The sequence below is a fragment of the Carassius carassius genome, chromosome 46 (genome assembly GCF_963082965.1).
Source record: "Carassius carassius chromosome 46, fCarCar2.1, whole genome shotgun sequence".
Taxonomy (NCBI): Eukaryota; Metazoa; Chordata; class Actinopteri; order Cypriniformes; family Cyprinidae; genus Carassius; species Carassius carassius.
Window position 1 is genome coordinate 22,469,558 of NC_081800.1, and position 16,252 is coordinate 22,485,809.

The 16,252-nt window shown below is 34.0% G+C and overlaps 1 protein-coding gene across 1 annotated transcript; it reads right to left on the reverse strand.

Annotated features, from left to right (window-relative positions):
* Positions 1 to 4,445: 4,445 nt before the first annotated feature.
* Positions 4,446 to 7,312, reverse strand: LOC132129401 (mitochondrial ubiquitin ligase activator of NFKB 1-like). The gene is made up of 5 exons (XM_059540980.1): positions 7,233 to 7,312; positions 6,694 to 6,821; positions 6,532 to 6,619; positions 6,272 to 6,392; positions 4,446 to 5,525 (listed from the first exon to the last, which is right to left on the reverse strand). The coding sequence occupies exons 2-5, from the start codon at positions 6,811 to 6,813 to the stop codon at positions 4,799 to 4,801; spliced, it is 1,056 nt and encodes a 351-aa protein (XP_059396963.1). The 5' UTR covers positions 6,814 to 6,821; positions 7,233 to 7,312; the 3' UTR covers positions 4,446 to 4,798.
* Positions 7,313 to 16,252: the final 8,940 nt, after the last annotated feature.

A 16,252-nucleotide genomic window follows, 5' to 3' on the forward strand; every position in this document is an offset into this window, starting at 1 on the left:
ATGGTCCAAAAGGATGTGGGTTTGAATCCCACTAGGGTTGATTCGTGACTTAACATCATTGCCAACCAGAAGATTGTCACAATTGTGTTTTTGCATGTGGGTGCCTGTGGCTTGGTAGTGAAACATATTTGAATAATTTAGGGTCGATTCATGCTGTATAAGCATTTTCCTTGAGCAAGTAAGAACTCAAAACATGCATATGGGTGACATGGGTTAGATTGTCGGTTCGAATCCCATGAGCAGAAAGGAATAGTTCACCCAAGAAAGAAAATATGCTTAAAATTTGCTTACCCTCGGGCCATCCAAGATGAGTTTGTTTCTTTATCAGAACTGAAAAGAAATTTTAACTTACATCACTTGCTAACCAATTGATCATCTGCGGTGAATGGGTACCGTCAGAATGAGTTTAAACAGATGATAAAAAAAAGTATCCATGAGTAGTCCACACCATCAATTAATGTCATTTGATGTTGAGTTGTTATGTAAGAAACAATATGAACTCTCATTCTGACGGCACCCATTCACTGCAGAGGATCCTGGTGAGCAAGTGATGGAATGCTACATTTCTCCAAATCTGTTCTGATGAAGAAACAAACTCATCTACATCTTGGATGGCCTGAGGGTGAGTATATTTTCAGAACTGTTTTATTATTCGGTAAACTATTCCTTGAAATAAATAAAAGAATCACCATTGTGCCTTTTACAACCCAGGGAGACTGGCACTGTTTTGTGAAATATTTTTGGGGAAAATAAAAACTGGCTACTGCGTTCACCATAACTTTACCATAAAAATACAGTGCTGATGTTTCTTTTAAATTTTATTTTATTTTTTTACAGAATTACAGGAATTAATATAATAGTTGAGCTTAATATATAATAATAATGACAATGTGAGTGACATTTTTACCATTGCTTTTATTCAAATTAATAACAGATTCATAATGTGTAGTAAAGCTACAGTGAAAAAGAAAATATAAAGCTAGATTTCTTCTGTAATGCTTTTATTAAGAACATCACCTGCCATTATATAATGTTAATTTTAATTAAAAGTCCTTTTCATACTCATAGTAATATTCTTGTAGACTAATAACATTATTTATACAGTAGATTCTTGTTACAATCAAGACAAATAATTTGCGACTTATTAGTGGTTTATATGATTTTATAAGTAGTTATTACTCAAGCTAGAGAAGTCTTGAAGACTTGTGGTGGTTTTAATGGTTTAAAATCTTTATTTCGATGGTTATCTCAGTACTAACCGACCCATAGTGATCTTCTATGGATGAACTGTGATGGTACAGCTAGACAGGTATTTATCTCCATCTATTGGCCAGATACAGTAGTACTCTATTGTTGTTACATGTGCATTTAATCCAAACTAGAGAAATGTGCATACACTTTAATCATTAACATGTTTTATAATATTGTTTGTAAAATATGCATATCTAATTTCAAAGCAATAGTTTTTTAATAGCGATTTAGAAAGTCCCATTTAATAAAGATTAAAGCACTTCTTAACCAGCAGCTTCTAATCAATATCTTTAGAAATGAGTCTGGTTTGAACTCTGACAGACTGCATTATTTTGAACAGCTCCTGTATATGTCTGAACTTCCTAACTCTTCTCCTCGGTTTCCTGCGCAGCATGTAGAGGAAGATGGCACAGACGGTCAGACCGAACATCACCTTCAAGAGCCTGCAGAACCACAGGTGACTCTCCTGCTTCTTCAGGATGGAGTAAAGAGTGAGGAAATGCTGTATGTCCGGAGCTGGAACACAAACCAGGTTGCTGTCTTGCACCATCTTGCCTACACCAGTCAAGCTGGCAAAATACAGCATTTCGAAAAAGATATTTTACAGATGTTCATGTCATGCCATAGGAACAAGCAGAGCAAAAAGAAGCAATTGCTAACAAAGTTGGAACGATAATGTTTGCACAATAATAAAGTAAAATATTACGCTTGTTGTTTTCTATAACGTTCACATAACCAAGAATCTTTTTTTTTTAAACATTTGGAACAAAAACAGACCTCAAACTTTTCAATATTCATTTATATTAAAGGTGCTGTATGTAAGATTTTGACTCTACTGAAGCATAAAAATACCATAATATCTTTGCAGATATTTAAGAAACATGGAAACTTAACATATTTGTTGAAACTGTGCAGTTCTAGGCAGGAATGCCGTTTTTGTTTTGGTTCTGCCAAACCCGCCCACTGCCAGTTTACCCAGTTGTATTTCGGCACCCAGGGTTGCCAGTTGATGGAAAACATCAGTATTTCATTTCATATTCATCTTCAAATGTGCTTGTACCTGTTTGTGTCATTAATCTGGAAACCTGGCAGTGTGTCAAGTCTCCGATATTCTTAACTTAGACAGCAATACTGAGAAGTTTTAAGTAAAAATGTATATTTGTTCTTTTACAGTAGTTCAACCACTCTGTGTCAATCCTACATACAACACCTTTAATTCTTATCTACAGAAATGTTTTATTTGAGGTGTAATTAAATAAATTAATTATTTAAATCATTTCAAAAACTGGATGCTTTGAACATTCTAAGAACAAACAAAATAATAAATAAAAAAAAAAAATAAACAGTGTTCTTTCTAGTATTTTCATTATAGTCTACTTTCAATTGTTCTTACATCACTCTTATTTACACTCATTGTTTCATTACATGAGAATAGAACTGCTAAATTTCTATGATGGTTTGTGTTTTGCATTAAAGGAAGTGAATGACTTCCTTGAGTGTGATTGGTTGGTGATAAAATTAAGCAAATAATAATAAGCCGAACAACTGAACTATAAATCCTGCAGATCCCTTTACACAAAGTGAAAACGTTATTTAATTAATAAATAGGTCAGTTATCTTCTGTTAACTTTGCAGAAAACAACTGACAAGCTTCTGGGTGTGTGCCAAAGAGCGATACTGTATGCAGACATTTCAAGATCATTTGCATCAGGCTTGATATGAACAGTTTTAATGTGACAACTTGTCTACTGAAATTGGTTTCCTTTTGTTCTGTCAATCTTGGTGTGGATTTCATAGCTATTGATCTGGATGATTCAGTATTGCTGTACAGATGAGGCAACCTTTGTAATCTTAATGTCTTTAGCTCCTCATATATGCCATTTATAACATAAATCTGCTTTACATTTAGTGTTAAAGGCAGCTGGGAAAAATCAGCACATCCCATCATCAGTAACTGAAGATTAACTGGATACTGAATACATCTTTAATATTGTAAAAGAATACATTATTAAAAACTGAATACATCCACATAGAAGTACTATATAGGCTACTCGTAATATTAATAATTACATTCAATATTAATCATTTATCTCATAATTTTAATATCATGTTCGTGTACAAATGTAGATCATTTACCAATGGTCTGTTGTGTGATTCAGCACCCTCTTCTCTTTCAGGATCCTTTTGCAGTTGTCGACAGAAAGGCTGTTCAGGGTTTCCTTGAATGTCTGCACAACACACGGACACTGTACAAGTACAAATTTCAGGGAAACATGCAGAAGTTCTTGTGACGGCATCAGGTAAGAGATATCTGCTCCTTTTGTCATCTGACGGATGTTTTCTTCTTAAGGCAACTACTCGAGCATGTTCTCTCTCCATCCACAATAATCAATAGCTATATACTGTGTAATAAACAACAATCATTTAAAAGCAGAATGAACAGAATGTGATGAGAGTTTAGAGTCTGGAAATATACAGAAAAACTATGGATGCAAATGACAGTTATATCAGGCGCCACTGAGATAACTATCACCTCCACCCATTTCACTTTGTTTTTTTCCAAGTGTAGCTCAGTGATTAAAGATACATATATATACATATATATATATATATATATATATATATATATATATATATATATATATATATATGAAAGAAAGGTAGGTAACTCCAAATAATAAGCAATATCAATATCAGTTGTTTATCTTACATGACTGTTACACAACCCATCAAATCACACGGACTGATCCACTACAGAAAAAAAGTTATTTATTTTTTTCAAGCCATTATAACGTTGTTTGTATAGTAAGCATAACTAATATCAAACCAATAAAGTTGCATATTGAAGAACAAAATGATTGTTTTACTTTCTCTGGCATTTAGAGACTCCCATTTAATAATTCAGATGACCATTTTTTTTAATGTATGAAAAAAAAAATATCTCTGCCCTGTCAAACGGTAAAGAAAATTCAATTGCAAATTAAATATAACGATACTGACTTCCAGTTAACATGTCCTAAAGTGAAGAAGTCAATATTTAACCCCAAAATGTAAAGACATTGTGATATTTTATGACTATTAAATATTGTAACATTTACATCATGACTAAGCACATTCCTTATCTCAAATTTTCACTGTGATGCAAAAAATGTATATTTTAATTCCGAAGAATAAATGTAAATTATATAAATAAATTTTATTGCTTTTACTTAAATTTGTTTTTATTAAAGACATAAATCTTTGTAATACAGATGTTTTAATAAAATAAAAAATATTGCATTCCTAGTCCTAAAATGGGCTGTTTTTCGGTGAAATAACAAATGGCATTTACTTTCAGTTCACACAGGCACAAGTGATCATTATAATTGCCAACAGTGTGATCAATCAACAGAACACAAAACACAACTCAAGCTGGATGAATATTTTTCTGCTGAGTATTGTGTTTATGGCAGATTCTTACATCGACTGATATTAGGTTACATGAAACGCTGTGCTCACACACAAAGTGCCTCATTTCAAATTAAGTGCATACTATATATTCAAGCCTCTAGCTGTTATACAGAGGTACAATCCTGTCTATTCTAGCCCTGCATATGGGACATTTCTTAGGTTCAGGCAGGGCCCTATAGCACTCCTCGCAGGCACACACGTGACCACACTCTAGAAACACGCATGACCGCTCACGACTCAGGCATATTGTGCATGAAGTAGGAGACAAATCATCCGTCAGGTGGAGCTCCTGCAAACGTCTGCTCTGCCACTTCCTGTACTCGTCCAGCAGGCTGCGCTCTTTCCTCCGCTCCTTACGCACCACGTACTGCCGCCACAGCAGGTAGAATAGTGTGGCGCAGGCAGTCAAGCCAAACAGCACCGTCAAGACCCTCCAGATCCGCAGGTGACCCTCTTGCTTACTCAGGAGCGTGTCGTAGTCCAGGCAGCTGAGGAAGTACCGCAGGCCCTGTTTAGGAGGTTGAAGACGAACCAGGTTGTTGTCCAGCACCAGCTCCCCTACGCCCGTCATGCTGGCACCCAGACGCAGCATTTCTTCTGTCTCCTGGATGCCCTGTGGGCGCTCGCCGCTGATGAAGTGGCTGATGACGTTGGTCAGAGACTGCTGGGAGGGGTGAAAGTTCTCATAGGTGGTCTCCAGATCCAATTCAGCTGCATCAAGTGGACGGACCACTCGCACTGTCGTGGGAACAGTGTCATCATGTGGGGCCAGGTCAAAGGGCACGGTGTTGGTGCGTTGGTGGATGACCTTTTCACAATCATTCCTTAAAGAAATATGTATTAGCAGAGGAAATTAAATAAGGTACATATAATTACTGATAGAGAATAATAGATTTTTTATTGTAAATTACTGATGCTGCATATGGTTATATATAAAATGATTAAAACAATAAATATTTAAAGTATACTCTATGTAAACAAATATTAATCATTTTAAATTATATCACAGTCTAAAAATGTAAATGGAGCAAATAAATAAATATTTGTACACATTTTAAAAATATCACATTTAAAAACAAACTTTTAAAGTATAAGATTAAAATATTAAGTATAATTAATATTTATAAATATATATCATTCATTCAACATTATAGAAGTATAAATATTTAAAAAGCTCATTAAAAGTATAATTATTAAAACTAAATATTACTTTATATGAAAACAATAATGAATATTTTAATAATTAAAATATTTAAATACAAGTCAAATTTTTTATTGTGTAATAGAATTAAAAAATGTAAATAACTAAAGACATTTTATATTAAAACTACATAATCACGAAAATAATTATATATTACACTTTAAATGTATGTTTAAAAATATCTTAAAACCTTTTGTTCTAGATGACTGAAATTTTTTAGACAAATACAAATTGTGCCAAATAATGTTTTTTTTTTTATGATGCTAATATTTAAAAAGCAAACGGTACTGTAATGTAAAATACGCATAGTATATAGTGCATAAGTTCTATAACTGCATTAATGGACAGTGATGTATTACAAACAAGTACCATAGATGTGTTGTTCTATTCCACACCATCTTCTTCTCTTTTAATGTTAACCTCTCGATGACCCCTTTACAGTTGTCTACAAATTGACTGTTCAAGGTCTCCTTCACCGAGCGCACAACACCTAAAAAAATTGTAAATAAAAAAATTAACAAGAATTAGACACCAATTAAATAAAATTTTTCCCTCTTTTGGTTTTTCAGTAAATCATTATTGTATCAACATCAGCACAGTGCAAAACTAGATTTATTTTAGAAGCTAACCTTCAATAACTGCATAAGGAACGCATTTTCCTGGCGCCTCATCGAGGATAGTTCTGAGATCTGGATTTAATGACATCCTCTTGGCCTCCTGTTAACCAACATGCTTAAGTATGATCGGATTCTTGTAGTAATAGTGTCATTAAGAAATGCACCTTCTCTTACCCTTAACCTCGCTACATGGCTCGACTTCCTCTTGTATATGCTGTATAAGACCGCAGTGAGAGCAGAGCTAGTGGCCAGCAACACAATCTGAGCTGTCGAGGGTTTACCACTGGTCTCCATCCTTCAATCTACAGAAATTGTTTTATAAAAAATACAGTAAACATCATCTTATCTATATAGACACAGAACAACAAGATCAACGCTTTCTCCAAGTTTGATTTCAACAACATAACTTTCCCCATGCCTAGCTTGTGAACATGGCATTTTCCGAAAGGTTAAGTCTTTGGATTTACTTTTTGAAATCTCATTTGTATCCGAAAATTAAACAATCAATATAATGTCTTTCTTAAGTAACATAAAAACAAAACAGCTGCAAATTAGCTTGAACGGCTAGCAATGCCTACCGGAGAGAACCGGCTTAATCAAAACACAAATCATTTGATTTTAATATTTTAGAAACTGACGACATTGGTAACTGAAATAATATAAAAAGGATTCGACAGAACAAACATTAACCCGAGAAAAGGTTATTTGACTACCTTCATTAAAGCTGTGGTGTACAACTGTCAACTCGAGCCTCGTCATAATAAAAGTCCTTGACAGAGAACGCTCTTCTTCTTTGATGTTTTATTGGCGGTTGGCAGACCAACTCTGGGTGCATATACCGCCACCTGCTGGGATGGAGTGTTGACGTTTGGAAAGACTAAAAGATTTGACTCCCACTCTCTCTCTCTCTTTTTTTTTGAAACTATCACTACTTGTTTAAAAGACAATATTCGGCTTGATTAGCAGAGCAATCTTGATCATTTAAAAGTTTAGTTCGCCTGTGATGACGCTGCAATCCTAACTGTACACTGTAGGTGGCAGTGTTGAGTCACGCTGAGAGAAAGCAAGTCGAAGAACGATAGCTAATATTCAAGTTTTCCTTATCATCAGTGGGCCATTGAGTTATTGCAAACACTTATTTCAATAGTATGAAATAAACAGCATGACTGTATCATTAATGAATTGAAAGTCGTTTGTCAGTTGCTAACAATAGCGCAACAGCATTAACTTTTGTGTGAATTTGCATGATAAATACTGACAGCCATAACTATTCTCCAGAATTATAGACTGGGTGATGCATTCATAAAGAACTCTCAGTCTCATCTTCAGCAACACAAATGCCCAATTCACTCTTAAGCACAATAATTAATGAGATGAAAAACAAGCAGTTTTTGTTAATGAAAAGTCTAGACTATTTAAGTATTAATAAACTTAGCCAGTGAAGATTATACACAGGGTTTTAAACAAGTTTAATACATATAATGAAACTCAGAATATAATAATAAGAAAACGTAGCATATGTATGATAATGGTTTATATGTTATGCTAAATTATATAAAACAAAGCACGTCGAGACCTCAAGCTGTGATGTATATACTGTACTGTACTAAACAACTGCCAAATCACCATAGAAATATACATTTTAAAATACCTTTTATAGGTTTATTATAGATTAATTAAATTATACAGTAAGTTCTTTAGGAGCTGATATTGTTTCATATTTTTTCATTTTGATGACAGATTATATTGATATTTGAACACCTTTTAAAGTCAAATAAATGAACAGTTTTTTATGTATGTATATATGTATGTATTTATTTATTTTTTCTCCCAGATTTCAACACTTCTCTGTTTAATCGGCTACTTGTGTTTGACTGTCAGGTCTACCATTCTTATCATTAAGAAGGGCTTAAAAGAAAGGCACCCGTTTATTACATCCACAGGTAAAGTAATTTTAGTTCTTTGGATATTTATACTTTATAAACAAACTGAACTAAAAAACTAAAACTAAACTAAAACTAGTTCTTTGGATATTTGTACTTTATAAACAAACTGAACTAAAAAACTAAAACTAAAAAAAACTGGCCATTTATTATGAAGTGATCAATGTGAAGCTACAGTTGTACATAGCCCAAAACATTTTTTGATCACAACAAAAGTGATTTTATTATAACTGTTAATATTAATAGTATCAACAATACAAACAAGATTATGTTTTTTATTGTTGTATTCTAAAGGTCATTTGTTATTTTGAATGTTATTATTATTTTGTATTGGCCTATTGTGTTATTTATTATAAAAATGTTATGTATGTATTGAATACAAGAATCCAGGTGCTGAGGTTTATTAAAAAACAGATTGGGTTGGCAGAAACATGAAGACAGGCAGAAGGTCAAAACCACACCAGCAGTCCAATCCGTAAACATACACAAGGGTAATCCAAAAAGCAGAGGCAAACTGGCAGGCAAGAGGGTCTAACATGATAATCAGTCTAATCAGGCTACCAAAGCGAAGGGATAATCCAGACAATCATGAAGAGAGAAATCAGGTGGAATCATACACTAGACAAACAGGCTATGAAGGAAAACGCTCGGTCAGGCAGTATTTCAATTTAAATTGATTTATTCTGCAAATCTGGGTTCGTAGAAAGTGATACGTCCTCAAGTGACCAAAAAGCAATTTAATCTGATTTGTTTGTTCATACTACTAATATCCAGTCTAACATGATCTCATATACAGTTCTTTTCAAAAGTCAGTATAATTTTATTTGGAAGACATTAATAATTTTATTCAGCAGGGATGCATTACATTTATCAAAAGAGACAGTAAAGACATTTATAATGTTACGAAAGATTTCTATTTTGAATAAATGTTGATCTTTCTGTTCATCAAAGAATCCTGAATCATAATTTCCACAAAAATATTAGGCAGCACAACTGTTTTCAATGGCGATAATAATCAGAAATGTTTCTTGAGCAGCAAATCAGTATATTAGAATGATTACTGAAGATCATGTGACACTGAAGACTTTTACAATAGAAAACAGTTATTTAATTTGGAGTGATTTTTTCACAACATTGTTTTTATTGTGTTTATGTCGTTTATGTAGCCTTGGTGAGGGTAGGAGACTTTTTTTAAAAAACGTAAAAAATCTTACTGACCCCAAATTTTGATGAAGTGTAGATTTCTGACTGAGACATGTTCCAAAATAATTGGATAATGAAATATTGAATATTATTCAGTCTTGTACTATGACACAAAATCTATGCTCTACTAATAAATGGTTAATTATCAAAATCCCTGCTTGTGAGAGTTCAAAATCCCACTACTGAAGAATATAAAATATCAGCACGGTAATGACGGAGACATCATGACTGAATCTCTGAGAAATCAGACATAAATAAATGTCAAAAGAAAGTGAATAGTGGATCTGAGATCATTGCAGAGCTTATTGCAATTTTTTATTCATTCTTTATCTTTACAGGAAAACCAACCTTGCATTTTCACACGAAACTGAAGGATCCATCATCTGTACCTGAAGTTTTGCCATTTATCATGATCTGTGATGAGATCGGAGAGCAACCTCAAAGGATTACCAGACAAAGCACCAGGTGAATAATGATTCGTCCTGGCACTGGTCTGCATCACTAAATTCAGCTCTCTACAAACTTCAGCAGAGTGCCTTATTTGCATTCGTAGCCTTACATAATGAATATGCAAAAAAGGCTGGATCAGGCCAACTACTTGGACATCTCATGTCATAATATGCTACGCTATTTAATGCCTGTTTCCCATTTAATTTCAAAAGTACTGCTGATGGAGAGGAAGTTAGGGGCTGAAATTCTGCTGCATTATTCATAACATTCAGGAAAGCACTGCATTAAGATGTCAATAGTGTGAAACCCTCCATTAGACCATATCAGCAAATCATAGAGAAATTAATCAAATCTACAACCATACCGAAATTGTATGTATGTATGTACAGTATGTACTGTATGTGTGCATGTATATGTTTATAATACACACACACACACACACACACACACACATAAATACATACATACATACATATATACAATTTATGTATGGTTGTAGATAATATATATAGTGTGTAGTGGGTTTAGAAAAGAATAAGCCCCCTTTAAAATAATACAATTTTGTTGCTATGCAGCCTAAAAATGCCTTTAATTACAGTCTTTACTCTGTTGGGATTTGTCTTTATGTGCAAATATTAAAAATAAACAAACAAAAATATATTATGTATATAATTATAAAGTATATATATATATATATATCTATATATCAGTCTGTTAATTTTGTAATACTGTGGTATTGTTGCTCATGTTGTTCTTTTAGGTCATAACAGGCTGTTTTTTATTTTATTTATAAAGTAGCCTTGTAATAAGCGAGAAAATGTATAATGAAATCTCTTACATAACAGCTCTTATCCATTTCATAATGCAGCGGCAATAGCTAGAGGAGAACAGAACAAGTGAATTATCTCTTTAGTAGTAAATGACACAGCCCTCTGCGGCTGCTTTATATCCGCAGTGGATGTGTGTGTTTAGTTGAAGGTAGTGCTTGGCCCTGGCACTGGCTCCAGTTTCTGCCGGAGAGTGTTCACTCTTATCAGGCCTGCTCATTCTTTACAGCGAGCAGTCCACAGATCTGTGTTCCAGCTATAAATCACACATCGACCCTTTTGCTTTCCGATCTGCCTAAACCCTTTGGTACACAATGCTGTATTGGCTTATTAAGGACAGCAGAATCTGATTTGATTAGATGGCTGCTGTCTCTAGCTGTATAACAAAAAACCCTTGTCAGTTTAGTGTGTGTTCATGCTGCCATGAGTCTTGTGAAGGGTTGCCAAAGCATTGCTATGTAGTCGCTATTGTGTTCTAAGGGGTTGTTAAGTGGATCTGCACAATATATTGGATCCATATTAGATATCTAATGATGTTCAAGATGTTTTAATTCATTCAGTATCAGTCGATATTGGATATTTAATTGTGCATGCTCATTTAAGTTAGGATAGGGCGATATTGCACATTTTGTTTTCGATACGATACCGATACTTTCCAAGGCCAGTATCATCAATATCGATACAGAATTATTTATATAATTAATAAATAATTAAGAGTATAATAGGCAATGATTATATTAGAAAGGCATTTTAACATTGAGTATGCTTTAATTGCAATTTATTAGATTATATTTTTGTTTATGCGTGGTTAAAATATGTTTACTGTAGTAAGCATGTTTACTGTGGTAAGCAAGTTAATCTACAAATACTAGTTGAACTAAGGTCACTGTATAATAAAACAATGGTTCATTTTCATAAGGGACTGCCAATGACAGGCTGTTGCGCCTATAAGATGCAGGATTTTATTTATGACAGTGTATGATTTATATTTACATTAGTTACAGAATAGAACATGAATTGTTCTGGGCTGCGTTTCCCAAAAGCATCAATGGTTTCTTATGATACTTTTTGGAAAAGCAGCCCTGTTAGAATCCAGTGTCAGCAGTGAGCGAATGCTCTGTGATCGATTAGTTCTCCTATTTTCAATGTTTTTAGATTTAGATTTTGTTTTGTTTTACATTATTATGATGCATACACTAAAATATACTTTTCACATTTTAAAATTATTAATTGTTTAATTTGTTTCAATTATAATTGATTAAGTCATCATATTGACCTGAAGATTAATATCGGTGTATCCCTACTTTTCAGCATTGAAAATTATTAATTTTAGTTCTTAGTTATTAGTCATCTATCACAGCATAAAAATTGACTGTTTAATTATCATATTGCCTGTAAGTTTAATATTAGTTTATCCCGTCTGCTTTTATTTTAAATGATTAGGTTTATTTTGTATTTATTAGTAATCAGTCATAGCATTAACATTAATGGTCTATTTAGTTATAATATTGGCTGACTTTTTAATATGGGTGCTTCCATATTGCTAAGGACTTTTGAAACAATACATATATATATAGTTTGGACACACCTTCTCATTCAAAGAGTTTTCTTTATTTTCATGACTATGAAAATTGTAGATTCACACTGAAGGCATCAAGGGCTATTTGACCAAGAATGAGAGTGATGGGGTGCTGCGCCAGATGACCTGGCCTCCACAGTCACCGGACCTGAACCCAATCGAGATGGTTTAGGGGTGAGCTGGACCGCAGACTGAAGGCAAAAGGGCCAACAAGTGCTAAGCATCTCTCTGGGAACTCCTTCAAGGCTGTTGGAAGACCATTTCAGGTGACTACCTCTTGAAGCTCATCAAGAGAATGCCAAGAGTGTGCAAAGCAGTAATCAAAGCAAAAGGTGGCTACTTTGAAGAACCTACAATACGACATATTTTCAGTTGTTTCACACTTTTTTGTTATGTATATAATTCCATATATAATTCCACATGTGTTAATTCATAGTTTTGATGCCTTCAGTGTGAACTTAACTGTTCCTGCAATAGCAATAGTTATGCTTGCCTTACAAAGCACTATCAAGTAAAAGAAACAGAAGAAATGGTTTAGAAAGAGTGACTGTATTTATTTTGTTTCACTCTGAAGCTCTTTAGTACCACGTGGAGAGGACATGTGAGGAAATGGCTTGTAATGAATGATGTCCTGCAAAAGAGCTGGAAAAGAAGTGCTCCCAGAGTAAAACAGTGGTGTATTCAGCACATTTCTTTTGGCTCTAATCACGAGGATGACAGCGCACTAATGCCTGTGTGCGATTTTCCTCCCTAGGCTCCGACGAAGAAGTCTAATGAGCACAGGAGACAAATGTTCCTCTTCGTTTCTCTGTGAAATGAATGCCTCTATCACTCAAGAGGGGTGCTGTTAATTGTCAGGCACAGCACAAACAGTCCCAATTCTCCAAAGAAATTAAACAAGATAAAACACTGAGTTGCGTTTAACCGTACTGTACTTTTAAGGAAACCTGCAATGGTTCATCACTCTGGGGAAAATCTAATTACACTTTTATTTATTGGTGAATCATTTATGGTTCATGTGATCCATGTAAACAATTAAATATTTATTATTATTTTTATTACTGAGAAAATGAAGCCTATTATTATTTGGGACCTTTAAGATATTTTTTTTTTCAATTAAACATTATTTTTCTCCTAAATTCTATGCACCATTGTGCATTCTGATGTTTACATTTTTTAATTATTTATTATTATTATTATTTTGTAATATTTACAAAGGTGATTTTTAAAAGAAGACCTTAATAAACTCACTGTGTCACTATGGCTTGGATAGTTATCCTGATGTGTTTCTGATTCATTCTCAGTTTGATTCTGATTTTGATTTAATTCCAATTCATTTTGGTATATTTCGGGTATTTTTTTTTAATCATCTATTATTTATTTAAATATGAAATAAATTATTTCTCTGCTAATAATGTAAATGATGACTAGTAATTCATAATTTTTTGTTAAAAAAAGAACCAGTTAATAAAAAAAAAAACTGTACAAATTGTATGTGTGTGTGTGTGTGTGTATTTATATATATATATATTCAAAGAGTTTTCTTTATTTTCATGACTATGAAAATTGTAGAGTCACACTGAAGGCATCAAAACTATGAATTAACACATGTAGAATTATATATGGAATTATATACATAACAAAAAAGTGTGAAACAACTGAAAATGTCATATTGTAGGTTCTTCAAAGTAGCCACCTTTTGCTTTGATTACTGCTTTGCACACTCTTGGCATTCTCTTGATGAGCTTCAAGAGGTAGTCACCTGAAATGGTCTTCCAACAGTCTTGAAGGAGTTCCCCGAGAGATGCTTAGCACTTGTTGGCCCTTTTGCCTTCTGTCTGCGGTCCAGCTCACCCCTAAACCATCTCGATTGGGTTCAGGTCCGGTGACTGTGGAGGCCAGGTCATCTGGCGCAGCACCCCATCACTCTCCTTCTTGGTCAAATAGCCCTTGATGCCTTCAGTGTGACTCTACAATTTTCATAGTCATGAAAATAAAGAAAACTCTTTGAATGAGAAGGTGTGTCCAAACATTTGGTCTGTACTGTATATATATACAGGGGGTTTAGAAAAGAATCATTCTCCTTTAAAATAATCACATAATGGTAAAAAGTTATACACATAGCTATCTAAATATAATTGAATAATTTCTTTATTTAGATTGTAAAGTGAAATAAGACCCTGAACATATAGTCTTTACTGTTTTCAAAGTTGAAATGTCTTTCCATTTGCTTCAGAACAGACAAAAGGCTTATAGTTACATAAGCATGTTAAATTGCAGACCACTGTTGAAAATCACGGTCAAAGTCTTCATTTCATCGATCTCCTTTTCCTCATTAGTAAAAGTCACACAGTTAATTATTTCCCTCACACCCTCCTCTTTCATATGCAGATGAGGTACTATTCTGCCACACAGAAGGCTTTAATAATGCATACACTTGGATCGGGGAGCTGGTGTCCCATTTTCTGTTACTGGACAGAATGTGCGATCTGTGACAGCTTGCACAAATGCTCTTCCTTTCCTAGAGTTTGATCAGAAAAGGGTTTGGGTATTGGCTAAATTGTGACTGATGTGGAATTTAATCAAAACATGGCCTGGAGTCGATCCTCCCACAGATGTTTCCCAATTTTCGCAGTGCTAAAGCCAGAGGCAGATACGTCAATGTGAACCACACGCATCAATCCTCTTAAAGGCCAGGGAGCCACGGCAGGCTCCAGTCCTGTCTGCTCAGAGTTAGTTTTCAGCTTGTCATAGGCATATTCTTTAAATTTCAGCCCCGCTTTATATCATCCCATTAAGTCAAAGCACTGCAAACGTCACTGCAAGATTTATTCCACTCTCGCTTTCTGTCAAAAATCATAACGGCAGCTGCATGTTACCGATGCCTTGGACGGCTACATCACTGTCCACTCTAGAAAACCTATAGCTTTCGCTTTTTATACTCCTCAGAAAAAGAGCTGTCTCACATAATGGACTGAAACAAGTCTCCTATCCTTCAGGCTTACTCTCTGGAGTTCCCTTTAAAGGGTAAAAATAGACATAAAAGTTGGTTGTTGCTTGTGCCACTGGGTTTCACTGTTGTCAGAGGGAGCTGTGTGATTTCAGGGTCAGGCTTTGGGGGAAAAATATGAGGAGAGGAAACTTTTCCATTTGTGGCAAGGGCATGTGAGGACTTTAATAGGCTTTAATAAATTGTTTATCAAATGTAATTTTTAACTCAAGGTTAACTTTATCTTAGGATGTGTCTCAATTAATTGTTAGGTCTTCTGCAAATTTGTTTACAGAGACTGCTGTGGCATTATTTCACTAACATTTCCAATGTGGTTTAAAATAAATATTATCTGATAAACAGATAAATTTTTTTTGTTGTAATATTTGTTGTAAACCTCTTAATTTATGCTAATTAATTGTATTTTGTTTTTTACAGTAATAGTAATATTTTATTATATAGCAATATGTTTTTGTTTCAGGAGATTTGCAATTTACGAAGTCTGACCAGGGCAAAAATGTTTAAATTGTTATCATTTACTCACCCTCATGTCTTTACAAAACTGTGTGTGCACAAAACACAAAAGAGTTTTGTAGAATGTTGTAGCCCATCGACTTTTATTTTAATACTAAAAAAAACTTTTTGCATTTCTTCATATTTTTTATATTTCACAGAAGAAAGTTTGGTTTGGAATTACATGTGGGTGAGTAAATTAATGAACTATGCCAGGGTAATAATAGCC

What these genes read in the sequence shown, in the direction of transcription:
- LOC132129401 (XM_059540980.1), bottom strand. Translation starts at nt 6,813, where the DNA reads ATGGAGACCAGTGGTAAACCCTCGACAGCTCAGATTGTGTTGCTGGCC. An exon ending in GCCATGTAGCGAGGTTAAGG is followed by an intron (nt 6,620 to 6,693) that starts GTAAGAGAAGGT and finishes GTTGGTTAACAG; the next exon opens with GAGGCCAAGAGGATGTCATT. An exon ending in TCCTTATGCAGTTATTGAAG is followed by an intron (nt 6,393 to 6,531) that starts GTTAGCTTCTAA and finishes CAATTTTTTTAG; the next exon opens with GTGTTGTGCGCTCGGTGAAG.